This window comes from Hyperolius riggenbachi, chromosome 6 (genome assembly GCF_040937935.1).
Source record: "Hyperolius riggenbachi isolate aHypRig1 chromosome 6, aHypRig1.pri, whole genome shotgun sequence".
Lineage (NCBI taxonomy): Eukaryota > Metazoa > Chordata > Amphibia > Anura > Hyperoliidae > Hyperolius > Hyperolius riggenbachi.
This window is the reverse complement of record NC_090651.1, coordinates 212222959-212250133: the sequence shown is the minus strand read 5'-3', so window position 1 is coordinate 212250133 and position 27175 is coordinate 212222959. Positions and strand designations below refer to the sequence as shown.

At 43.2% G+C, this 27175-nt stretch overlaps 1 protein-coding gene across 4 annotated transcripts in view; it reads right to left on the bottom strand.

Moving 5' to 3' along the window:
- The window catches only part of APLP2 (amyloid beta precursor like protein 2), a 191174-nt gene that overhangs the window by 44141 nt on the left and 119858 nt on the right, over positions 1 to 27175 (bottom strand). For 2 of the 4 annotated variants that reach the window (XM_068240380.1, XM_068240381.1), the window contains exons 3-7: positions 24073 to 24202; positions 12634 to 12746; positions 8681 to 8874; positions 3969 to 4177; positions 2020 to 2187 (exon numbers count right to left, since the gene is read on the bottom strand). In XM_068240380.1, coding sequence (XP_068096481.1) covers positions 2020 to 2187; positions 3969 to 4177; positions 8681 to 8874; positions 12634 to 12746; positions 24073 to 24202 — 814 coding nt within the window. The remainder of the gene's footprint in view (positions 1 to 2019; positions 2188 to 3968; positions 4178 to 8680; positions 8875 to 12633; positions 12747 to 24072; positions 24203 to 27175) is intronic. The other 2 variants (XM_068240382.1, XM_068240383.1) reach the window with 1 other exon arrangement.

Sequence of the window (27175 nt, the reverse complement as noted above, 5' to 3'; positions counted from 1 at the left end):
GACAGTGCATTGACTGCACTGTGATGTTTCTATACATGTGCTGCGATTCGCTTCTGAATTGCAGCACATGGTTGCCTGCATTTTGCGCCTGCGATCCTATTCAGTATAATAAATGGGATTGCAAGCTCCGCCCCCCAGGATAGACACGCAACACAAAGCCGCGTGGCTTTGCGTTGCAATGGAAGCGAGCCCTTAGTCGAGGTTTGCCAATTGTAAAATCTTTCCTCTCCCTGAATTACATTCTGAAATTTATCACATGGCGACATCTTTACTTCAGGCAGGAGTAAGGTAAATTCAATCCTTGGTTATAGTTCTTCTTTATTTTTTTTTCTCCTTTAGTAATATAGATTTAGTAATATAGCTCTGCCTGTTTGTGCACCAAAATTAACGTGAGCACCACGGGTTATGCATAGTGGCCTTCTTTTAATATGACCTTATTTTTAAACACTGCCTCGATATACGAGTAATCTTTAGCCATGTAATTTTTGATAATTATTAAACAAACTAGATTCTGCATGCCAAGTTGAAATGTTTTTTTCCAGTGGCTATGTTGTGATTATCCTTAGATACAACAGCCAGAAAAGACCCCCAATTACCAAAAAAACAAGTTTGATTGCTTACTGGCTGTGGAGGGTTTCTAAACCCTGCAAATTATTTTTTATCTCATGTACCACTCACTTTACGCAGGTCAAAAAGATTTCTGGACCAGCGACTGTTAAGAGAGACTACTGATGGCAAAGCAAGCGATGGCAGGGGAAAAAAATGCAATTAAGAAGCAGCAACAAGGATGCAGCAGATGTGTTAGAGGTATTAAATGCCTAATTCTACTTGCATATCAGTAAATGTGTTATTGGCTAAGCTAGTTGAAATGCCTTTTAAGTAACCCTGTCACTTAACAGAAATGTGGAAGCCATTTTGAGGATGAAACAAGACAAGGTAATCGATTCAAATTTATAAATGAGATTTAGATACATGTGACCACTAATGCCACGTAATGTACAGCTACTAATGCCACGTTTTATAGAGCCTAATATTGCTTTATCCTCATGCTGGTTGGTTGCATAGTAGACAGGACCTCTTTAAACAAAACCTGATAAGAATATGGAGATTGCCATTTTGCTCCCTTCGAAAACTGGCAGTTGCTTGTCATCTGGTGTCAGAAATTCAGATTAACACACTTGTAAGAAGCATGCAGCTAGAAAACCAAGGATGTTATTTAAAGAGGTTTAAAGTGGTTAATTAACGTAAATTGCCAGTATTGCCCAACATACAATTTACAAAGATAAAATCTCAACTGTTTTTTTCCAGTGAGATAGGAGGAATATTTTATTTCATTAACCAGGCAGCCTGATTGCATGAATTTTTTAAAAAAATCATGTGACCTACGGGAGCCAATAAAGAGTGTATAGAAAAACTAAACACTACTTACCGCAATATAAATTGTGGCTCTATAGTCTGAAAATTCTATTTCACACAACTGTGGCATGATCAGTGCAGGCGAGCAAATGTTCTTCATTATTTATAAATAGGTCCCTTAATATGCATACTTGTGTCGAGTCAGTGATTCAGGAAGTATTGGAAGTAGCGGATCAGCACAACAGCATGGAAGCCACAATTTAGAAGGAAGACAGAATTGGCACACTCCATATTCTTCACCCTTCAGATTTCTATGTAAGTGGAACTACAGTTAAAACATTTTACAGATGCAGTAGAATCAGGGTTTTACTGCCGTTTTGCGCTCAAAAGGAGAAAATCCTCATTTCCTGCAATTCCACCAGAGACAGGAAATAAGGGATTGTGATACAACAGCGAAAACTTGATCAAACTAACGCTTCTTAACACTACTCAAAACTTGGTTTTATCTGGAGCTCCACTTTAAAATGTAGCATTTGACTGCTGTTATGGTAAATGGATTTAAGGATGAAAAGGACAGAGCAGTTTCACCACAATCATCCTGGTGAACTGGCAAAGGAGGCAGGGCTCTCTGACAAAGACGACAGAATGCCCCAGTGGACTTACTGGTGACTTTACAAACTGCCATACAATAGTCTTCCGTATCAAAATTGTTACTGTTTCCACCACAGCCGCCATATACAAACTGGAGACATCTTTTCTGCTCAGGATCGAAGTACCAGCGTGGAAACATGGCACGGCAGGGCCCAGTGGCAGCCTTTTGAGAGCAGACAGCTGTGAAGGGTCACAAATATCAGGTGGTAAGGAGAACAGTGACAAGTGATGGAGCAACTCCACCACAATACATGCCTAGACAGAGGCGTATTTACATAGAACAGTTACATATCTGCTTTATTCTTAAGTCACACTACGCTCAGTTGCTTTGAGCGATGTATCAGTTTGGCTTTCTCCCCACCTTCCCCCAAACTCTCGTTAGTGAATATACTAAAATGAAGATAGTCTCTTCTCCATCACTTCTGCAGTTCTTGCAGATATAACAAATATTTGGACCGGTTATGCAATAATGCATAGCAATTCCTCCTAATACGCACAGAATATGTGTCACCTGTTACCTTGTTTCTAACTGAACTCACAAAATACAGTTGGAATAAAAATTATAAATGACAAACTAAAAAAGGCCCTCTGTTTAGAGTCAAAGGATGAGGTGGGGAATAGAGGGTGTAAGTTCTGCTGACCTTGGTGGTCCTGGTGCACTCTGCAGCTATCTTCCGGAATCTGTGTGACCTTCAGTCAGGTTTCTAAAGTTAGGGTGTGTACATATGCACAATATCACCCGCAGGGATCGGGACTCAATCCCTCAGGAACAGTTCAGGGCAGTGTGTTGTACAGACTAGCGATGAGTTCTGTTGCTATGGTGGAGAGATGATGGCAAAACTTCCAGCAGGTGGAGTAAGGAGGGTAACAATGCATTCAACATTCTGGATCATTTGGCGATGCATTGGAGTGGCTGAACGCACACACACACTAGATTCTTCATAAAGGTGGATGATTGGGGCCATCTCTGCAGAGTTTAGACTAATGTCTGTATGGACCTTTAGATTTCTGACCTAAATAGGGCACCGAGAAATGTTACAGAGCCTAATGCTGGGGATACACGGCACGTTTCTGTACCGTGTATCGACCAGCTGATCCGGCCAGCTGATAATATCCAGCTGGCCCGATCGTGCCGCTCGACCCGCGCCCGCTCAATTCCTGCCTGCAGACAATGGCAGGGAATAGAGCGCTGGTAAGGAAGCACCGGCGGGGGCGAGCGGTAATCAATCCACGGGGACGCGGCTGGGGTCGATCTGGCGGCTAATCGAGCTGCAGATCGACCCGTGTATTCCCGGCGTGGACGAGCGGGGATGCGCCAGCATTGAGCCACTGGCTCGATCCGGCACATAAAACGTGCCGTGTATGCCCGGCATTACAAGGATTTCAGCGTAGTGCGCTGAAATACATTATGTTTAGTAAAGTTAGATATGTGCCTCAGTAGAGGTAAGCCTCTTGATGATCCTGAGGCTCCACCGATCCTCAGCTGCCCCACCAATGCTCACCGGGTCCCTCTTCTTAACGGCTGTGCTTCCATCTGTGCACACACAAAGCTGCTCCAGTAGAGGGAAAAACGTACATGTGCGGCTCCATGCTGCTGCAACATGCTTGTACACGGATGAGAGAATGGCCACAAATACCTATTCAACAAGCTTTTGTTGAATATGTTCGGAGGGTTCCAGCACTGGATCAGTGCGGGCAAGAAGGATAGGAAAAACCTCAGGATTACCCAGAAGCTTCCCTCTACTGCGGTGAGAAACAAGCGTATCTTTCTTTTTTCACAGGTACCCTTTAACAAGGTAGTTTGTTATGCTACCCTTGCAAGCCCTATACAAACGGGGGTGAGTAAACTGGAGCAATTAATCAGGTCTCAGCTGTTACCTGAAAAAAGGGTTTGCACTTGATGGATGGATGTCTTTTTTTCAACCAAACTACGTAATCATCATGAATACTTGCCAACTTACCTTTGACATCATTAATAATCTCTTTCTCTGACATTGTCCGCCCATTGGTGACCTCTGTAGGGGTCTCATCATTATATTCCTCTTCATCCTTATAATTTTCATAATAATAATTGCGATCTTCTACCACATCATCTTCATCTTCTATCTCTTGCTCCTCATCTTCCACTGCAACAGTGAAGTCTTCTACATCTGTCTCAGTTGGGAACTCACTGAGAAAATAAAAATAAATAAACATGGAAATTAAAGCAAAGCTTTATGTTTAGAGCTTCATGTGAAAGCTCAGTTTATAGGGCATTAAGCATTAAATAAGTTTTGCTGTTAGGAGTTTAAAGGACCACGGTTGCAAAAATGTAAAGTATATGTAAACATATACAGATAAGTAGTACATTTCTTCCAGAATAAAATGAACCATACATTAATTTTCTCCTTTGTTGCTTTCACTTACAGTAGGTAGTAGAGATCTGACAGAACCGACTAGTTTTGAACTAGCCCGTCTCCTCGTGGGGGGTTCTCAGGTTTTTCTTTATTTTCAAAAGCACTTAGTGAATTGCAGTTGCTCCGTCCAACTGCCACAAAAGTGTACAGCAAGCACAGAGGCTGGCCAGCATCTTTTTATAAATCTTTTTCAAGGAGTGTCTTTAGGCCATGCTGAGAATCCCCAATGGAGAGATGGACTAGCTCAAAACCTGTCAGTAATGTCAGATTTCTACTACTTACTGTAAGTGACAGCAACATAGGAGAAAAGTAATCTATGGCTCATTTTACTCTGAAAGAAATGTACTTCTTATTTGCATGTGTTAACATGCATTTTAAAATTTCGCGACAGTGGTCCTTTAAACACTGATTTAGTGAGCGGGTGCAGCAAAAACAATAGAAAACAATGCATTTCAGGTAGAACCTTTTTATTCCATTACTATAGGATTTGTGCCAACCTCCACATGGTACATACACACATGCACAGTTACTGTCATCCGCAGGGAATGGAATTTGATCTCGCGGCCGACCATTCAAGGCCGAGTTCTGTAGAGGGAGCAAAGGGACAACTGTGTGTCTCACAAGAGAGTGGGTGGGCACTCGGACGAGATGTTCTGGCAAACCAAATCTCTTGCCAACACATCAGGGAGGGTTGGAGCTCGCCCTACACACGCTGGAATCCCGGCACAGGTGGCTGCACAGGCTGCACTGACTCAGCTAGCTTAATTCTTGATGCAGGTGTGTGACTCAAATTTGTAGTCAAAAGAATGGCACAACAGCTAGGCAAATTGCATATTCAAAGCATGATAGCAATAGGTCAGCATCCTCATTCCTCTTTATATACCTCTTCAGGCACAAATTTCCTGGTTCTGTATAGGAAATCACTGCTAGAGCTTGTTTTAGTCTGTAAAGAAGGTGTCATATAAATCACTTTTATAAGTACCTGGTTCAGAGCCCAGACATTGGCCACTTTCATTAGGTCAAACATTTTAATATATAGGATGGGCATGTCAGATATGAAACAATGTGCATTCCTCTTATAGTCTGGTAAAAAATGATGCAGGAATATTGCAATATTGCTTGCCATTATCGCTGTGCATCCGATCAACCACGTCAGACAAGACTTCAGTTGTCCTTTAACCACTTCAGCCTACAGCTTCGAAAATCTTATGCATCCAAGCAATGTTCACCTCCCATTCATTCGCTAATAACTTTATCGCTACTTATCAAAATCAATTGATCTATATCTCGTTTTTTCCGCCACTAATTAGGCTTTCTTTAGGTAGTACATTTTGCTAAGAGCCACTTTACTGTAAATACATTTTAACAGGAAGATTAAGATAGAAATGGAAAAAAAATTATTTCTCAGTTTTTAGCCATTATAGTTTAAAATTAATACATGCTACAGTAATTAAAACCCATGCATTTTATGTGCCCATTTGTCCCGCTTATTACACCATTTAAATTACGTCCCTATCACAATTTATGGCGCCGATATTTTATTTAGAAATAAAGGTGCATTTTTTCAATTTGCGTCGATCACTATTTACAAGCTTATAATTTAAAAAAATGTAATAAGATACTCTCTTGACATGTATATTTAAAAAGTTCAGACCCTTAGGTAACTATTTATGTAGTTTTTTTTTTTTAATTGTAATTTTTTTTATTATTTTTTTTAATACAAAAATGTATTTGGGTAATTTTAGTTTGGGAGGTAAATAGCCAATTTTAGATGTAAAATAATGTATTTTTTATTCAATACAGGTATGTGGGTGCAGTTTACTATTTGGCCACAAGATGGCCACATTCAAAAAGTTCCTAGATGCGAACGATGTCGCATCTAGGAACTAAAATGAAGAGAAGTTGTTTCCTGGGGGCAGAAATACCACGCTCTCTGATGAGAAAGCGTCGGTATTTCTGCCGGGGACTTGGATCGGTGAATGGGAATTATATTCCCATTCACTGATCGGGGGGGCAGCGGGAGGCAGCGGGGGCGCGCGCACCACACGGCTGCAGCAACACTGCCTATCTGGACGGATATATGCGTCCAGATATGGCGAAGTGGTTAAAGGGGTTCTTTCGCAAAAAAGTAGGCAGTTAAAAAATGTGACAGATGACAGGTTTTGGGCCAGTCCATCTTTTTAAGGGGGATTCTCAGGGCTTTCTTTGTTTTCAACAGCATTTCCTAAACAGTTGCAAAATCTAACTGACATAATAGTGTGCAAGTGATTAGGGAGGTCAGCTGGTATCTTGCTATTTTGGCAGTTAAACTACTGTTCAGGAAATGCTGTTGAAAACAAAGAAAGCCCTGAGAATCCCCCTTAAAAAGATGGACTGGCCCAAAACCTGTCATCTGTCACATTTTTTAACTTCCTACTTTTTCGCGAAATAACCCCTTTAACCTGTAATTTAAGACTTGGTTTAAGCGGTAACAGGTTAGTGTGGTGATATATTGAGGTGCTGATGATATTAGGGAATACAGGAACATATTTCTGTCATTTTTCTGTCTGCTATATCTCACATGTGTATTCTGCTCTGAAGGGATGGTCATCTGGCTATACTACATTTGCATCTAAAGAGGACTTCAGTGAATAGAGCTGGGGTAATCAGACAATGGCAGAAGTGAAGTGTTGAAGTCATTGACACTGGAAACATTTACACTTCTGTTGAGGAAGGCTGTTAAAGCATTGTGAAGAACTCTAGACTAGTCAGGAAGAGTCTCTTCACCAAAAGTTGACGTGTGTTCAACACCATTTCATTGTGAGGAAATTGAATTATTGGTGGACGTGCAAACTATACCCTGTAAATTACATCTATGGGAAGGGGTTGGAAATCTCTGCAGACTTTAAAAACGGAGACAGGAAAAAGCCTTAATCAAGTTTTCACCTGGAGTTGAAAAGCCTCAATTCACAATCTTTTGATGTATAGACTTACTTGGAAATAGAATTATGTCTGAGATTTAATGAAAAACTAGTTCCTCCCCTCCTCAAGGAAGTTGCAGCCTCCAGGCGTATCTCACAGTATAAAACAGCAGCTAGGATAGCCACAACTTGTAGTTCTTGGAGATAGCACTCACGGCTAGAACTAACCTGGTACCTGACCAGAAAGTGCGTACTCCCGCAACAACGCCAGATCGATACGCTGGTACGTTTATTTTGGTAAGCAAATCGCTTTGTGTGTATTTTTGTAACTTATCTTTGTAACTTTTTACTTTGTTTTTGTAATCTTTTGTATATATTCTGTTCTGCATTGTTCCACTTTTTTCCCTGGAATATTAAATTATTATTTAATAAGCTTGACTTCTGCTGTACTAAACTAACACTCATAGCCTAGAAGAGATTGAAGTGTGTATAAGTCCGTGCCTGATTGTATGATTGAGCGACACTACCGTATAAGATTGTAATTGCATTGTGTGTGGGGCGTTTGTCATACGTTGGCCTAAAGCGTGCAGCTGACCCAACGTACGAAAACGCCAGTGCGAGTAGCTCAACAGCTGAGTGGCTAACAGTATCATTCGGAACGACTGTTAGTGGTTTTGCTTCACTACAGTGTAAGATTGCAACTGTGTGTGTGTGTGGGTGCGTGGCGTTCCCGTATTCGGCCTAAGCGCAAAGCTGACCCGAATACAAAAACGCGGATTGCGCGCTCAGGACTCGACAGCAGAGTGGAAGTGTCTAGCGAACCGCTAGTGGTGGCAGTGAGAGGTGTTCTGAGGGGTCCCAGCCTTGTTTTAGCTCGAATAAGGCTGCTCCCTGCTTGATCTGGTCAAACCCGCAGTCGGGAACCGGATACGCAGGCGGTTCCTGACAGTTAGAGTCCCTTATCAAGTTTTTGCCTCATTCCTTGAGATGTAACTGGCAAAAGGTAATGTGGGAATCATCCCAGCAACAAAACAGACAGCAATTTCCACCGTGAAGAGAAGCAAATAAATAAATACAAAAGTAAAAATTCTTATTTGGACATTTATCTGCGTTGTAAACTATGCCGGCCAGCGTCTCTACCCATCTGCATGCTATTTGAGTAGTTGAACTGAGCTACTTCCATTCAATAAGCGCTTTTGAAAATAAAGAAAACTGAGAATCCTCCATGAAGAGATGGACTAGCCCCAAATCTGTCATGTTTACTAACTACTGAAAGTGACAGCAATGTAGAAAAAAAATGTATTGTACATTTTAGAACAAATTTACATTATATATGGACCTTTAAAGAAAACCATTTAAAAATTTTTTTTCCCAAACCTCTTGTAAGATTCATAGTCATCCTCATCTTCCTCATCCTCTTCTTCATCATCATCCTCTTCTTCTTTAGACGGAGGTTCCACTACTTTCTTCGCCTGAGGACAGCAGACATACTCTGCTCCACGGAACTGGTCTACAGCACATGGCAGCAGCATCCCATAACTATGAAGAACCATGACCTCTGTCATACAGGCCTGTGGAGGGGGGGAAAATGTGTTTATGCAACAATTTCTACAGCTCATTTTCATTGCTGATGCTGTAAAGCACCACTAATTGCCAGGGAGCACTTGCATAAAGTAACCCAAGTGGGCTTAAGAGGGCTAAGAGCAGCATGCCACCAAGGTCAAAGTGAGCAGCCCTACATGGCTCAAGTCTCCCTTTCAGAAGGTGGCATACAAGCATGGGAGTGGTTGGGACAGAGGAGCAGTAGAACATCTCTTGTTCTCGATGAGTTTTATAACTACCTAGACAACGATTTGTGGGAGTTTAACCTTTTACTATATTAATTAATAATAGCTGACCCGCGGCGTAGCATACGCCGCATAAGAGGGTAGAGGGTAAGAAGGGGGTATTGGGCACAGTGGTGGGGAGGGGGGTTGGACCCCCCCTCAACTGGGTCCCCCATGTGTGCTCTACCTTTAGCTTAAGCACAGTAGCAGCCGCCACTATTAGTAAGAGGCAGCGGGCGGGGATGACTCACCTCTACCGTATTCCATCGTGTGTTCCACTGTCGTCACTTCCTGCAATGCCGCACACTGTATTGGTGTAATTTGACTTTTTAAAACAGAAGGAAATCTGCAATAATTCAGCTATAAGTGAACATTTGTGGTTATCCACAATGCACCGCTACTAAATATGAAAACTACCCCTTTTCCCCCTTGGTAAGCCAAGCAAGCATCCAGAGCTGCTGGTGTATAGCAAGTATAAAGCTTTAAATTTTACACAGTCATATCAAATCCACATGTAGACAGCCTGTTTCAAACTTTTGGTCCTCATCAGTACATGGCAGGAATTGATACAGCTGTATGAGATAGGGCTTGGACCAGTACAACAGAGTAACCAAGCAGCTCAGGGTGACCCAAACCACTCGTAATGTATAGGGGAATAAAAGGGACCAAAAAGACCTCCTACTAAAAAAAGCAAGGCTTGGTGTAATTTGCCTTCCTAAAACAGACAGAAATATGCAATTATTCAGCTATAAGTGAACATTTGTGGTTACCCACAATGCACTGCTACTAAATATGCAAATAATTCCTTTTCCCCCTTAGTAAGCCAAGCAAGCATCCAGAACCACTGGTGTATAGCAAGCCTATAGCTTTAAATTTTACACAGCCATATCAAACCCACATGTGACAGCCTGTTTCAGACTTTTGTTCCTAATCAGTACATGGCAGGGATTGATACAGCTGTATGAGATAGGGCTTGGACCAGTACAACAGAGTAACCAAGCAGCTCAGGGTGACCCAAACCACTCGGAATGTATAGGTGGATAAAAGGGACCAAAAAGACTTCCTACTAAAAAAAAAATCAAAGCTTGGTGTAATTTTCCTTCTTAAACGACTTCTGAGGCCAAAATCTGCCCCCAAAACGTAAAAAAAAGTTAACTACCTGCATGACTTTGTAAGGCAAGGAGGACGCCGTCCGCGCCCTCCGTGCCGTTCCGCCTGGTCCCCTCTGCTCAATAGCCCCCAGAAAGGCTGCGACCCCACGGTCCGGGTCGGTATCTGCAGCCTGCAAAAAGATGGCCGCCGGAGCTGGCCACGGCTGCGCAGTCCACATAGCCGCTACTGCGGCTGCGCAGCTCTAGGGCCAACCCCCGATCCACGTAACAGGCAGCGTGGATCGGAGGTCTGGCCCTAGAGCTGCGCAGCCGTGGCCAGCTCCGGCGGCCATCTTTATGCATGCTGCACATACCGACCCGGACCGCGGGGTCGCAGTATTTCGGGGGCTATTGTGCAAAGGGGACCAGGCGGAACGGCATGGAGGGTGCGGATGGCGTCCTCCTTGCCTTACAAAGTCATGCAGGTAGTTAACTTTTTTTACGTTTTGGGGGCAGATTTCAGCCTCAGAAGTCCTTTAAAACAGAAGAAACTGCAATAATTCAGCTGTAAGTGAACATTTGTGATTTCCCACAATACACCTCTACTAATTATGCAATTTTTTCTTTTTCACCCTTAGCAAACTATGCAAGCCTATAGCTTTAAGTCTTACACAGACATATCAAACCCACATGTGACAGCCTATTTCAGACCTTTGGTTCTCATCATAGCAGGGATTGATATGGCTGTATGAGATTGGGCTTGGACCAATACAACAGAGTAACCAAGCAGCTCAGGGTGACCAAAACTACTAAGAATGTATAGGGGGATAAAGTAGACCAAAAATCCCTCCTACTAAAAAAAAGCAAAGCTTGGTGTAATTTTCCTTCTTAAAACAGAAGCAAATCTGCAATAATTCCGCTATAAGTGAACATTTGTGGTTACCCACAATGCACTGCTACTGAATATGCAAATTATCCCTCTTTGCCCTTGGTTTGATATGACCCTACTTCTTCTTGCTTGGACCAGCCCCTTCTTCTTGCTTGGACCGGCCCTGGGGGCAGGGCGCTACTTCTTCTTCTTGTTTCAAGGTTGAGGCACTTACTCTATTATATATATAGATAAAAGTCATAAGGTGGCGGGAGAAAGTGGGTCTACCAAAGCAATGACCGTCATACTGTGACTACAGACTGCTAAGAAAAAGACCCTCAATGCTACAAGGGATGCACAGAGAGAGGAATGCTCCCTAGACACTCAAATCAGGCATGAGAAGGCTCTGATATTTGTCCTCCAGCTGGCACCTGTAGCATAGCCCTAGTGTTAGAAAGAGTGAAGACACATGACCCAGCTTCTCAAATACTGACAGAGTGATGCCAACATCACATCCATGCCTTGGTGGGGAAAATGCCAGATGATGGTGAGGCAGGATGGGTATGGCAGCAGAACTGGCCAGCAAACAGCCGAGTCTGTCTATTCAGCCAACTTGGACACTCCCTCAACTTTAAATACATTTGTGGTTTGTTTTAACAGAGGACTATCTATCTATCTGGGAGAACTTTGATGTGAAATGTATTGTTCTACTTTAGTTAAAGCAGAAGTTCTACAGGTACTGACCGCTAATACACAAAGGCACATATTTTATTAACAAAAATATTGTGTAAGGCCTAGTGCACACCAAAAACCGCTAGCAGATCCGCAAAACGCTAGCGTTTTTTTAAAGCATTTTTTCTTCTTATGAAGCGTTTTGCTAGCGTTTTACAGTTTTGTGCAGCTGTGTTTTGTGTAGCAGATTACAGATACTGTTACAGTAAAGCTGTTACTGAACAGCTACTGTAACAAAACCGCCTGGAAAATCGTTCTGATCTGGAGTTTTATCAAGTGTTTTGCGTTTTTCCTATACTTAACATTGGAGGCAGAAACACCTCCGAAATCCAAAAAATGCTGCAGCCCGGGAGTATGCGTTCCTGCAAAACACCTACCGTTCGTATGCACCAGCCCATTGAAATACATTACCCAAGCGTTTCCACATCCGCAAGTGGTTCTAAAATGCTACCAAAACCGCTCGGTGTGCACTAGGCCTAACTGGCAATAACCTCATAAAATGCATTTCTGTTCGGCCAATAAGTCTTAAACCAAATTTGCCCTGGAACTTATACCAACAGTATACCATATCACAGTAGAAAGTGGTGATGTAAAGCAATATAAAAAATAAAACTGCATAAAAGTCAAAACTGTCAAATCCAAACTGTCAGAAAAAGTCTCTGCTGTTCTAGATCTAGAACCCACCAAGAATTCAGCACTGCATATAACTAAACGCTGGAGGGTGAACGCTACAGTTTGAACATGAGATGAAGCTTTGAAGATAAGGCGTTTAAATGACCGGTACCCGCCCCTCAGGCATGGCTAGGCAGTTACCTCTCGTGCAATGTTCTGCCAATATTGGTGGCTCTCGCAGACTTCTATCCTCTCCTTGTGGAAGAATTTGCACTTTTCAGGCACCAGAAGAACATCACTAACAAAATCGCCCACTAAAAAAAAAAAGGGGGAAAAAACGATTAAAATCTAACACACAGGAAGTAAAACGGGCACAATGTTATTTGAATGTTTTCAAGGATCACGTTGCAATAATCCCAAAGACATAAAAGGTTTTCTCTGATAAAGCTGAACTCCAGCCTAAACTTTCACTACTCAAAATCATGAGCAAGGACATGAATTCGTTTTTACTGATATTTCCCTCCTAAGGAGAGAAGTAATCTTGTGTTACTAGCAAATCATTTTTGGGTATACTGTACTAAGTTAGTTCACTCCCACAGTATATCAAACAAAATGTGATAATAAGGGATACGGTAATATCTTGGAGAGAGGTAAGGAAAAAACTAGTTTTGTTGGGTCATTTGTCCTCTAGGATGCCTTTCCTAGCAAACCCAAGTTTTACTCTGCATTCAGTCTAAAGTGGGAAAAGGTGGGATTAAAACAGCTGCAGGATACAGAACTCTCTATAATCTTGTTTGAACGTATGATCACCAAGTACCCTACTCTAAAATTCCACTCTTTTTATTATAATCAAGTGAAAAGTTATTTTACTTCTATAGTAGGACACAACGGCAAACTATCATCCCATCAAATATTTGAGGATATTTTGGGGACACTAAAAGAACACCGTACACTTTCCAGGCTATACTCAGTACTTCGTGAATCGATAAGAGTCCCTAAAAAGTTTACCACGTTCCTTGCATAAATGGGCAGAATTTTTCTCCATCATAGCAGATGATTTTACTGAAGTAGCGCAAAATAGCTGGATGTCGATTAGGAAAGCAATGCGAGTGAGGATTGGAGAGAAATGTATTTTAAAATTATACATAGAGCCCACATACCTGTTAAAGGCCCATTAAAGCCCCCACCAGGACCAACGAGGCACAGGAACTCTTTTTTCCCTTCAGCAGTCAATCTCCTGAACTCCACCCACGTCTCACCTCCACCCCATCCTTCTTAGACTCACAGACTTATGGGCCAAGCCCTCTTAGCCTGCCTCCACTATCTGTTGTATCTTGTTAAATGCTTATCATGTATGTCTCTTGTTTAGTGCACTATTATTCATGTCCTTGTAGATGTTGAGCTCTGTAATGTGCCAAACCCAATTCCAGGCGTGATCCTGTCATGCTTGGCGAAATAAATAATTCTGATTCTGATTATAAACATAGGGACCAATAGGATCAGACTTGTTCCTCTGTTTGCCGGAAATGTGATAACCCTAACCCTGATCTCAACCATATGCTTTGGACATGTCCCGGGGTATATGCTATATGGGAGACGGCTGTATCAGAGTTAAATATTATAACAGGGGGAAGGAGAAATATAGAACCGATGTTCTGCTTGGTTCACGCATTGGATCTTCAGGAAACCCAACCTGCCCTCCCAGTTTTGAAATTCGAGCATCTCTATTTATTGGCTATCCAGAAAATATTGAAATATTGGATATCACCAGATTTTCCCACACAACAAAATTTGAGAGACATGGTTGATCATATCCTTCAAATGGAAAAGTTGAACCTAGAAAAAGATAAGGCTCGTGTAGCTAAATTCTTTAAAACCTGGCGAAAATATGTGGAGGTAACCTATTCAGATGAACAAATTGTACATTTGATAAGGCCATTTGCGGGAACCACTTGGTACTTAACTACTAAACTAGCTGGTGACTTGGGAAGGCTGGAAATTTAGACACATTATATGCAACGGGGGAGGTGGGAATACGGGGGAGATAAGAGGGACAACTAGTTGGAGCGAGAGGGGGGGGTGGGGGGGGGGGATAAGTTAAATTGTTTTATTCTTTTTTTTTTCTGTTTATTACTGATAGTAGTAGCTCGTGCATGATGGACATGAGCAATTTAAGCACCATTAAAGGGACACTTAAGTCAGGAACAAAAAATCAGTTTAACTTGCCTGGGGCTTCTACCAGCCCCCTGCAGCCATCCCGTGTCCCTGCAGTCACTCACGGAGCCTCCGGTCCCCCGCCTCCAGCTACTTCTGTTTTCGCCGACAGGGAGTCGCCAAGCTTTCTGCGCCTGCACAGGACTGGCCACATGTATCCTTCATGTTCCTATCCTCAATAGCGTCCTGCACAGGCGCAGGACGCTAATGCGGACAGGAACACGAAGAAAAATGTGTGGCCAGGCCTGTCGGGCCTGTCAGCGAAAACGAAACTAGCTGGCGGCGGGGTACCGGAGGTTCAGAGTGACTGTGACGGCATGGGACAACTGGAGGGGGCTGTTAGAAGCCCCAGGAAAGTAAAACTGATTTTTTCTTCCTGGCTTAAGTGTCTCTTTAAGGACTTCACTCATTTAATTAAAAATGTATTATTACAAAGTAAACCTGCTACCTTGTTGAAAAGTTCAAATTTAATGATGTATTTGCTCAAGTTTTTTCATTACCGGTACATTTAAGCTTGTAATTGTTTATTATGATAAAGTGCATCAATAAAAATTTTTATTGGAAAAAAAATAATAATCAAATAACCCTTTGCACACTCATGCTTGTACTGCAGACCAGCGTCCAGAAACGATTATTCCTACAGCCAAGTTAAAAGAAGAGGTCTTCATTTGCAAGAACAAAATTGCATTATTTTGCATAGTCAAATACGGCACCCAGAGGCTGCCCAGTGTCTCTCTTGCTACGAGGCGGACAGAAGTAATGATTGACAGCACAAGCACAAAGACGTGGATTACGTGGGGCAGGGTGGGGTGCAATTCGGCCATATTGAATTTGGCCAAGTTCAACATAGTGTGTCCAGCTCTTAAACTGAAAACAATAATGTGAGACTCCAAAAAAATTTACCATTACTACTAAAACATAAAATGTATTATCTAATAAGGTTATTTTTATTTCAGGTTTGCTTAAAGAAGAAGTCAAGTGACTCATCCTATCTTAAACCAGTTGCCATGCTTTGGGCATCCCTTGGGCATAGCCGTGACTATCATTAACAGTTTTAATTTTAACAACGACAACAAACAACATTTGTAAAGAGTTTTTCTCCCGTAGGACTCAAAGCACATAATTTTAAACACAATTTTCCTTTTTCCAGAGTGCAGACTACCTTGCTGAGGGGATTCAGACATATCCAGGTGGGGATGGGTACACACTCCACATCCTTTATCTATGGATGTCTTGAGGAGCATTTGAAAGCACCCTATTGTCATTTCAAATATTGAGATTCATACCGACTCTGCTTGCTACAGTACTGGCTAGTTTTCTTCATGTTATTTTCTATTTTTGAGATCCACCAGGCCGAATATCTCCCAATCCCTTTAATTGTTAAGAAATCTGTGAGACAGCAGTTTTCCACGACACTGACCTCCAGAGCTTTGGGCTGCAATCTTTATACATGCCTGTCTCTGCCCATCAGAACTGCAGTTTTAACTGCATTCTGATACTGTAAAGGTGACATTTGTGCACAACACTTAATTGGCTGGTTTATTAAATCTGTGTCTAGAGAGAAGCTTTTAGAAAAAACATTTGGAATGGATTGTGATTCTGAGGCAAAACACAAACTGCAAAGTGATACAATTTAAATAACCTTTCGATACGCTGGCTACTTCTGAAAATGCTTATCCTATTAGCAGTCATGAATAACTTAAGTATTGTATGGTTTTCCGCTACAAATCTTTATATGCAACACACATATTGGCTTCTCAACAATGCGCATGGCATGACGAATATTTCATTAAATGCGATTTGCTTTTTGGTAAAGTAAGAATGGCGAGATGTTACCCAATCGATTCACTGCTGTATTTTCCTCAACGTCATGGGCTGTTTGCAGCTTGGCATAAATCTTGCAACAGTACAGTAAAGCTTAATGTGTAGATGGAAATTAATTCAGAATTAACGGCTACCTCCGCTGTCTGCGACAGGCAGAAAACCATGACCGATCACATTCAATAAATCATTAGCAGACATGACTTCTGCTAACCAATAGCTCTGACCTTGACGCTCCAGTGGATCTTGCACACAAACCGAACACATAAATTCTGAAGTGCCTACCATTCGACCCATGTGATTTATTCCAGCAAGGTGAAGAAATTCCACAGGGATGCCATATAGTTTTCTGCTGCAGCCCTTTCTATGGCATCACAATGCAGTCACCTGAGATTAATGGCATCACATAGCTGGGCCAACCAGCAGGGAAAATTGTGGCTGCCAATTCTTCATCAGCCAACGGGCAACTCTTTTTTATGGTATTGTTCTCTACTAATATATATATATATATATATATATATATATATATATATATATATATATATATATATATATATATATATATATATATATATATATTCATATTCAGGAAAAACTAAAATCCTTCAACAGATAGTACTGATTAATAAGATGTAAAACAGACTAGTCTTAGCTGTCTAGCAGAAAGAGAGAAACAAGATTGTTTTGGGTATCTTTGGGGACCAAGTGTTTGCAGGTGTCCCTAGTCATGTCAAGAACTTGTTGAAGATTGAACATGCTGGAAATTCCTGCCCAGTTGCTACTGTCACCTACTGCTGCAGACCGTTCACTCTGCTACCCTCTCCAACAGCATGTTTGTATAGCACTCAATCCAAAACTGCCATCTGTAATTATCTTTAAAGTGTATGGGGCGCTTTAAGGGGAACCTAAAGGAAGTGAAAAAAAAAAGTTTCACTTACCTGGGGCTTCTACCAACCCCCAGGAGCCGCCCTGTGCCCGCGTCATCACTGAGCAATGCTCCACTCCCCCGCAGCGCCCCTCTTTTGGCCGTGCGTGTACTCGATTGCGTCTCCATCGCCGGAAGCATTCTGCGCATGTGCAATAGAGATTTACCCACACTGCGCATACTGCTCCCTTCCACGGCACTGCAATCAGGAGGCGTGCGGACCGTGTGCCAAGCATGCAGAAGAGGGGCACTGAACATCGTGGCGTGATGACGCGGGCACAGGACAGCTGCAGTGGGCTGGTAGAAGTCACAGGTAATTTAAACTGGTTTTATTTAATTTACTTTAGGTTCCCTTTAAGGCCTGTACACATGCTCAATCAATGTCACCCAACGGGGATCGGGACCAGATCACCCAAGCGACATTGCAGGGCTGAGACTATGTGTTGTGTTCTGTGCAGAGGAAACCGGAAGTGATGCAGCGCGCGGCAGGCAGGATAAATCGGGTAGGACAATGCTATTGGCTGTTGCTCAGCCAAAGTAATCCACTACTGCGCGGCAGAGTGATACGGTGGCATCGGGGTCTGCTGTACACATGCTAGATAATGGCTGCCATTCAGGGGTGTAATGAGCAGGTGGATAATTGAAAGCATACTTTATTTAAGATTCAATATTTTTTTCTTTTTTTTTTGGAGACCACTTTTTTCTCTCACTGCAGTGAATTGTGGAGAATGTATGTGTGAAGTCATTGCTGCAGCATTCATTTTGATTAAATTGCATACCCTTGCATATTATTAGCAAGCAGAAACTGCAACAATGGGTTAATGACTAGCTGTTCAAAAATTATCGTGTATATGGCCAGCTGGATAGGCAAATAATTTCTGATCAGCTTATTCAAATCAGATCACATTAACCCATTATTGCAACCATTTTTATAATTCTAGATTGTGATTATCATCATATCCAATTTTGTATTTACCATATTTTTGGACCACAAGACGCTCTGGACCATAAGACGCACCTAGGTTTAGTGACAAAAACCAAGGAAAACAATATTTTAAACTTGGTGCTCCATGGTGCAGGGGTGTCTTATGGAGCCCATTATAATTAAATCCATAATCAAACTGAAGTCACCAATTATCTATTCAAGTGCTGCCATACAAGTCTAACTGGTGGAAATCCATGGAGGTACTGTATAGTTAATATACAGTGGAGGAAATAATTATTTGACCCCTCACTAATTTTGTAAGTTTGTCCAATGACAAAGAAATGAAAAGTCTCAGAACAGTATCATTTCAATGGTAGGTTTATTTTAACAGTGGCAGATAGCACATCAAAAGGAAAATCGAAAAAATAACCTTACATAAAAGATAGCAACTGATTTGCATTTCATTGAGTGAAATAAGTTTTTGAACCCCTACCAACCATTAAGAGTTCTGGCTCCCACAGAGTGGTTAGACACTTCTACTCAATTAGTCACCCTCATTAAGGACACCTGTCTTAACTAGTCACCTGTATAAAAGACACCTGTCCACAGAATCAATCAATCAAGCAGACTCCAAACTCTCCAACATGGGAAAGACCAAAGAGCTGTCCAAGGATGTCAGAGACAAAATTGTAGACCTGCACAAGGCTGGAATGGGCTACAAAACCATTAGCAATAAGCTGGGAGAGAAGGTGACAACTGTTGGTGCGATTGTTCAAATATGAAAGGAGCACAAAATGACCATCAATCGACCTCGCTCTGGGGCTCCACGCAAGATCTCACCTCGTGGGGTGTCAATGGTTCTGAGAAAGGTGAAAAAGCATCCTAGAACTACACGGGAGGAGTTAGTGAATGACCTCAAATTAGCAGGGACCACAGTCACCAAGAAAACCATTGGAAACACATTACACCGCAATGGATTAAAATCCTGCAGGGCTCGCAAGGTCCCCCTGCTCAAGAAGGCACATGTGCAGGCCCGTCTGAAGTTTGCCAATGAACACCTGAATGATTCTGTGAGTGACTGGGAGAAGGTGCTGTGGTCTGATGAGACCAAAATAGAGCTCTTTGGCATTAACTCAACTCGCTGTGTTTGGAGGAAGAAAAATGCTGCCTATGTCCCCCAAAACACCGTCCCCACCGTCAAGCATGGGGGTGGAAACATTTTGCTTTGGGGGTGTTTTTCTGCTAAGGGCACAGGACAACTTAATCGCATTAACGGGAAAATGGACAGAGCCATGTATCGTGAAATCCTGAACGTCAACCTCCTTCCCTCTGCCAGGAAACTGAAAATGGGTCGTGGATGGGTGTTCCAGCACGACAATGACCCAAAACATACAGCAAAGGCAACAAAGGAGTGGCTCAAGAAGAAGCACATTAAGGTCATGGAGTGGCCTAGTCAGTCTCCGGACCTTAATCCAATAGAAAACCTATGGAGGGAGCTCAAGCTCAGAGTTGCACAGAGACAGCCTCGAAACCTTAGGGATTTAGAGATGATCTGCAAAGAGGAGTGGACCAACATTCCTCCTAAAATGTGTGCAAACTTGGTCATCAATTACAAGAAACGTTTGACCTCTGTGCTTGCAAACAAGGGTTTTTCCACTAAGTATTAAGTCTTTTATTGTTAGAGGGTTCAAAAACTTATTTCACTCAATGAAATGCAAATCAGTTGCTATCTTTTATTTAAGGTTATTTTTTCGATTTTCCTTTTGATGTGCTATCTGCCACTGTTAAAATAAACCTACCATTGAAATGATACTGTTCTGAGACTTTTCATTTCTTTGTCAATGGACAAACTTACAAAATCAGTGAGGGGTCAAATAATTATTTCCTCCACTGTAAATTCACCAAGGGGAAAGAAGCTGTAATTATGATATGTCATTTAGAGCCTCTCTGTTATCATTTGTTGATAATGCAAACACTGCTGAACTAAAGTTGTCACATAACAGGCCTTAAGGCACGTACACACGCCATCTTGATACAAACGACGGGTCCGTCAGACCCTCCCGCGGGGCGATCGTTCTGCCGACAGTAGTTGATAAGTACAGGCTCAATTCAATTCAAGCACTTTGTTATTGTGTAACATAACGAAATTACTTTTCATGACAACCCCACGGTGCATATAGGGAACATAGTGATAGTAACAAAGGTAGAAAGAGAAGAAATTATACAAGTATGCCAGGTATTACAGATATTTAAACCATTTGTACACAGTGTTAATTATTTCTGAGATGATTCAGAGTTCATCACGTGTATGGTGGATGGGAAAAAGCTGTTTTTCAGTCTGTTTGTGTGTGTGCGGATTGATCTAAAACGTCTACCTGATGGAAGGAGCTCAAACAAGGCATTTCCAGGGTGAGTGTTGTCCTTGATGTTTTTGGCCCTTCTCACGCAGCGAGTATTATACAAGAGTTCCAGTGATGGTAGCTCAGTGCTGGTAATGGCTTCTGCTGTTTTAACAACTCGCTGCAGGGCTTCTCTAGTAGCAGCTGTTGTACCAGGCCGCCATGCAATTGGTCAGAACACTTTCTATAGTGCATCTGTAGAAATTAACCAGCAGCTTCTGTGGGAGGTTAGCGCTCCTAAAGGTGCGTCCACACTCACTACAGCAGCCAACGACGGGTCCGTCGGCACCTCCCGCTGGGTGGGATTTTAGCAGACTGTAGTGCGTGTGTACGCATTCTCGGTTGACTGATAAGGCTGTTCCTGAACGATCCGCCGGGTAGATCGTTCAGGAACACCCTTATCAGTCCACCGACAGTGCGTACACACGCACTACAGTCTGTTGAAAGTCCGCCCAGCGGGAGGGTCCGACAGACCCGTCGTTTGCTTCTGTAGTGCGTGTGTACGCACCTTTAGGCTGTCAGCAGACTGATCAGACTGTATTTTACTGATCTGCCAGCGGATCAGTCAAAAACAGTCTTATCAGTCTGCTGACAGCCTGTATTCACGCACTACTGTCGGCAAAATGACTGCCCTGCGGGAGGGTCTGACAGACTCATAGTTTGTAACAATACGGCGTGTGTACACGCCTTAACTATATGCGTGATAATGAACAAGCCTGAGACATTTACACACAATACACATACTTGTGACCTGCAACAAGCCAAAAATCAACAAGCAGGAACAAGAAATAGTACAGATGTAGAAAAGGTTTCCATTAGCAATGATTTGCACATGTATTCTGAGGCTAAAGTTACCACTGTTTTCTGCAAAATACTTTCATTCCTACTCACATTTTTATGATAGGTAGGTGAGTGGGCCTCATGTTATTGACCTGAGATCTGGGTGCCACGTCATGCTGAAGGGACAGGAGAGTGACATTATGTCATATTCATGGGTCTTGAGCTCACATTTTGAACGCCGATCCGGGCGCTTCATGGTGGAGTGCTGATACTAGCATAGGATCTGGATGCCATGTGATGGTGAGGGGGGCAGCGCTTACGTGTTGACCAGAAATCAGGGTGCCACGCAATGGTAAGAGGGTCGCGCTCATGTGATGAACCGAGGGTGGACTTAAAGGGATACTTAAGTCTGGCCAAAAAAATGAGTTTAACTCACCTGGGGCTTCCCTCAGCCCCCTGCAGCTGATCGGTGCCCTCGCAGCTCCGCTCCATTGCTCCTGGACCCGCCGGCGACGACTTCCGGTTTCGCCGTCACCGGCCAGCAGGCCAGCAACAATAGCACCCCCTAGGCTACTATTTCGGCAAGAAGGCCGCAGTAGTGGTATGGGGGGTGCTATTGTGGCTGGGAACGCGAACAATCACTCTCGTTCCCATGCGTGTCGGCGAAACCGGAAGTCGTCGCCGGCGGGTCCAGGAGCATCGGAGCGGAGCTGCGAGGGCACCGATCAGCTGCAGGGGGCTGAGGGAAGCCCCAGGTGAGTTAAACTCATTTTTTTGGCCAGACTTAAGTATCCCTTTAAGGATTAGCAGCATCTACTGCTTCGATGGAGGCAGCTGGGAAGGGACACACGTGCCAGCGCTGCACAGTACATGACATCTGGATGCCGTGCCTTGGCGAGTGGCTGGCGTTCTTGTGTTGAGCCGAGATCTGGGTTTGAGGGGGGCGTGCCACCAGCATTAGCAGCATCTGCTGCTTCAATTGAGTCAGCAGGAAAGGGACACACGTTCCGGCTCTGAACTTGCCACATTGTCGGGGGGACACCTAACTGCACATTTGGACCATAAAACGCACAGACTTTACCCCCCATTTTGGGATTTTGGGGGGAGTAAGTGCGTCTTATGGTCCGAAAAATACAGTATATTGCATAGACATCTTTGAAGAATTTAATTCTGCTGTAATACTGAATGTTTTTTTAAATTGTGTGATTAACCAATAAAGCAACAAATCATTTTCAGTCACTATTTATAATCTGATTATTGGCATGCAGTTTGCTGAAAGTTGCGATAATACTCCAATAGTGCAGTTAGATTCCTGATTTGTTGAAAAACAAATATGTAAAGAAAAATGGTATAGTGTATGGCCACATTTACTGTAAACTATTACATTATATCACATTTATATCAGTTAAGAGGTATTCTGTGGCCATCTAACTTTATTTGCTTTTGATCTACAAAACTGTAAACTAGCAAAAATTAAGGGCACAGGAAATGAAATTAATTGGCCATTTACTGGTCCTGCTTGTCTTGGTGCCAACAAGCAAAAGTCAATCAGCTTCAGTCATGCCACAGCTAATGTCTCACCTGAATAAATGTTGTACTAAGTGGGTAAAGATATAACAGCTCTTACTCACACAGTCAACCACTGCTGTGCAGCAAAATCTTTGCAGAAGAAAGGTGGGGAGGTGGGAAGGCAGGCAGAGGGTCGCACCAACTATGGTTCTACATGCTTGTTGCAGGTCAGTAAGGCACTAGGTGGGGATTAGGATAACCACTACAATGCCTGCACCTGAAAAACAAATGTACCAGTGGAATCTTCCATATTGCCCACTTTCCAGGTCACAATTGTTTTATAGTAAGCCTGAAACAAAAAAAAATTATAGATATTTGCAAATGGAGAGGGGAGGCTCTAGATAGCATTTAACAATACAAAGAACGAGACGGCACTCCACTGGCTGCAAAAAAGTTGCTGTATATTCTGGAACAGGTACACTACATGCTACGGACCGTAGTCCATCAGGTGTAAAATGTTTCCAGAATATACAGCAACGTTTTTGCAGCCAGTGGAGTACAGTTTCCTTCTTTTTATGGTTGTATCCAGGACCGTGTGAGCAATCTGGTCGAGATACGGCACCGGCCCTTTATCAGGCTTCTTTGACCTGAAAATCTGTATCCTAGGCACCATACAGTATTTAGATAGCATATAGTCTTCCCAGTCCTCCTTCCCGTTGTTCCAGCACTGTCCCCCAGTGAAGCTCAGGTGACCAATTACCTCTTCATCCCTCCTAAGGCAGCCTCCAGAAGTACTCGTGGCCTGAGTGCTTCCGAAGACTGCGCATCTAGGCTCATACAGGTGCACTCATCTTTAGACGTACTCAGGGACACGACTACTTCTGAAGGCTGTCTGGGGGGGCAAAGAGGTAATCGACCGAGCTGAGACGGCGCTGGAACGAGGGACGGACAGAGAAGAGGGAAGGCTCTATGCTATTCAGAGCCTCCATTGTTTTTTATCTATTTTATTTGTTGAAGCCTTTTCCTTTAAAAAACAATTAGACTGTGTGTTCAGAGTGCCTACTCACCTAAACACTTGTAGGGTATCACAATGTGGCTGTGACCTTTGCAGTTCTTCTTGCCCTTCTTGCACCAGTTATCAATGCTGGCAGGCAGGTTGGCTTCCACCACATTTGTGATTTTAAAATCAGAGTATACCTGAAGGTCGATTGAAAAGAGGAAGGAAAAAAAAAAAAAATCAACATCGCTGCCAAGAAAAAAAAACAACAACAATAACACACTCAGGTTTTGTTCTGAAACTGAAGTGAGAAAAATATGGAGGCTGCCATATTTATTTCCTTTTTAAACAATACCAGTTTCATGCTTGGAAGAACAAAGAAATAGAGAGCCCAATATGGTGTAGTATTGTTAAGTTGGTTGTGGTTTAAAGCAAAATATTTAGATATACTCACAAACATGGGTTACCCATAGGCAACCACTTCAAGTGCAGGTGGGGAGTATTAGAACCTGACCCCACTCAGGTTTTTAAGATGTCGCTCTCTGTAGATAGGAATCGGGGTAGCACCCCTCCACCGAGGGTGGAATCAAGATTTCAGCAAGGCTTGGTGTACAGAGGCGCCAGAGTAGAATAAAAACGTTTAAAAACCGTCTAAAAGAGGGGGATGTTCAGGTGGACTTACCTCCCTTGAAAATATAAAACTCAATTGAGTCACTATATATCAAAACAATTTTTTTTTTATTTAACTCCACTTAGTGCAACGCGTTTTGCAGGTGCGGTCCCGCTTCATCAGGCAAAAAGGAGCATAACTCAATGGGTCTAAATGCAGAAGTGAGCGCCTCTTGACACCAAGCCTTGCTGAAGTACCAGTTTCATGGCAGTCCTGCTGATCTATTTGTCTCCAGTAGTGTCTGAAGAACAGAAGAAACAAGCATGCAGCTAATCTTGTGGCAAAAATGTTAGCAACATTTGATCTGATGTATGCTTGCTTAGGACATATGGCTAGAAGTATTATGCTGGGTACACATGGTACAATTTTCCGTGCAATAGATGGATGGATCAGATAGATAAAATCAGTCATGTTCGATATTGCTCCTGATCGTTTCCGCGCTCCATTTCTCATAGCGGTGAATGGAAAAAGATAAGAAAAACGAATGAAGATAAGAGAATCGAGTGCAGAATCAAGTGCAGAATCGTGCCGGAAAAAGACGATTGGGTCGCAAAATCGCACGAAAAAAACGTAACGTGTGTACCCAACATTAGAGGCAGAGGGATCCGCAAGCTGGCCAGGCAACTGGTATTGCTCAAAAGGAAATAAATATGGCAGCCTCCACATTCCTCTCGCTACAATAGTTCTTTAATAGCAACGTATACCAACACTCCTTCAGGCTGGGGGGACACTGACATGGTGGAGAGGAAAGGGCTAGAGCTCCAGCAAGCTGAGAATCATGGATAGCAGAGCATGTCATCTCTTCCTTGTAACCACAATAAAGATAGGTATACATGTTCAATCACTGTCACCTGCAGGGATCAGATAGGAGAAGACCGGCGGCGAGAGAGCAGCGCTTGGAGCCAGGGAGGTGAGTTGTAAACAGCGTTTCCTGGCTGCTCGCTCTGCATCTGAGGGGGGAGCACGGAGGGCGCCCGGGAGAGGGAGGGAGAGGTCAGGCTGCCCTCCCCGTGGCTCCGGCTCCCCCCTCCATTATAGGGGACAGCTAGCTATCTGACCTATCCTGGGGGCACCTACCTAATCTAACCTACGCTGGGGGGCACCTACCTAATCTAACATACACTGGGAGGCAGCTACCTAATCTAACCTACACTGGGGGGCAGGCTACCTATACTGGGGTACCTATTCTGGGCTACCTATACTGGGGGGACCTATACTAAGTGCAACTAGACCTGGCTAACCTAAACTGCGGGCACCCATACCTTGCTCGGGTGGGGGGGGGGGGGGCTTCGGGGGCGGGCGCAATTTTTACACCCTAGCCCTGGGTGCATTTTAGCCTAGAAACTGCACTGGTAACCTAGTTAGGGCTCTTTCACACCAGAGCCCTCTTTCGGCGTTTTAACGTAGTGTCTATACTTTGCGTTAACCAAGGTAAAAAGAAAGTCCATAGACTTTCATTTTACCTTTCACACCTGACGCTGCGTTTCGATGCGTTGCGGTACAACGCATCCCGGCGCATTTTATCGTCGGGAATCGGCGCTTCCCCTTCGGGTAAATTAACTACTACCGCCGCTACTCAGCGTCGCACCACAGATTCCCGACGACACGCCGCAACGCCTGCAGGAGCTGTTCTCCTGCACGTTTTGAGTGTGTAACCGGCCTTACCAACTGCATTAGGTAATATTAGTAGCAGCTGATTTTAGTCATGACTAGTAGCAGCAGCTAAGGTTGCTTACACACGCACAATTTCCTCTCAATCTGTGCCACCCACCAGGATCCAACTTGATCCTGTGGGTGACACTGCAGGCTCCTAATGCTGAAAAGATGCTGCGTTACCCATTCCTTTTAGGTCTATGAAGAAGAAAAGAGATGACAGGCAAGGAATGACAGAGTGGCTTTCACAGGCAACATAAGGAGGGGAGCAATGGACTCGGCCATCGATTGTAGCTTAACGATATGGCAGGATGGATCATTAAGTGACCTTGACAAACTTCAGAAGGCACCTGTATACACCCTAGATTCTCAGCCAAGAAGGCCCGGACAGGATGCCTTAACCAAGAACAGTAGCATGTGTACAAAGCTTAAGTCTCTCGTGTGAAATGACCCTTAAGGTACGTACACATGTGCAACTTTTTCGAACGACAAGTTGGACGTGTGCACGCACTGTCGAGCAACTGATAACAGCCAGTTTGCCCGATCCGCTCAGTGGATCCGTTGGACCAACTGTCATTCAAACGACTGTTAAGGCTCGTACACACATCAGATTTTTCTAAACGACTGCTCGTTTGGAGGTTTGAACGTCCAGTCGTTTGGACGTCAAATCAGGCGTGTGTACGGTCGGTCGTTCAGCTGATAAGACTGGATTTGAACGATCTGCCAAGCGGATCATTGACATCCAGTATTAAAAATCCGACGTCTGTATGTACCTTTAAGCCCCATCTACACCATACAATTTTTTGTCCGATTGGATTCGATTAATTAATTCGATTAGATTCAATCCGAC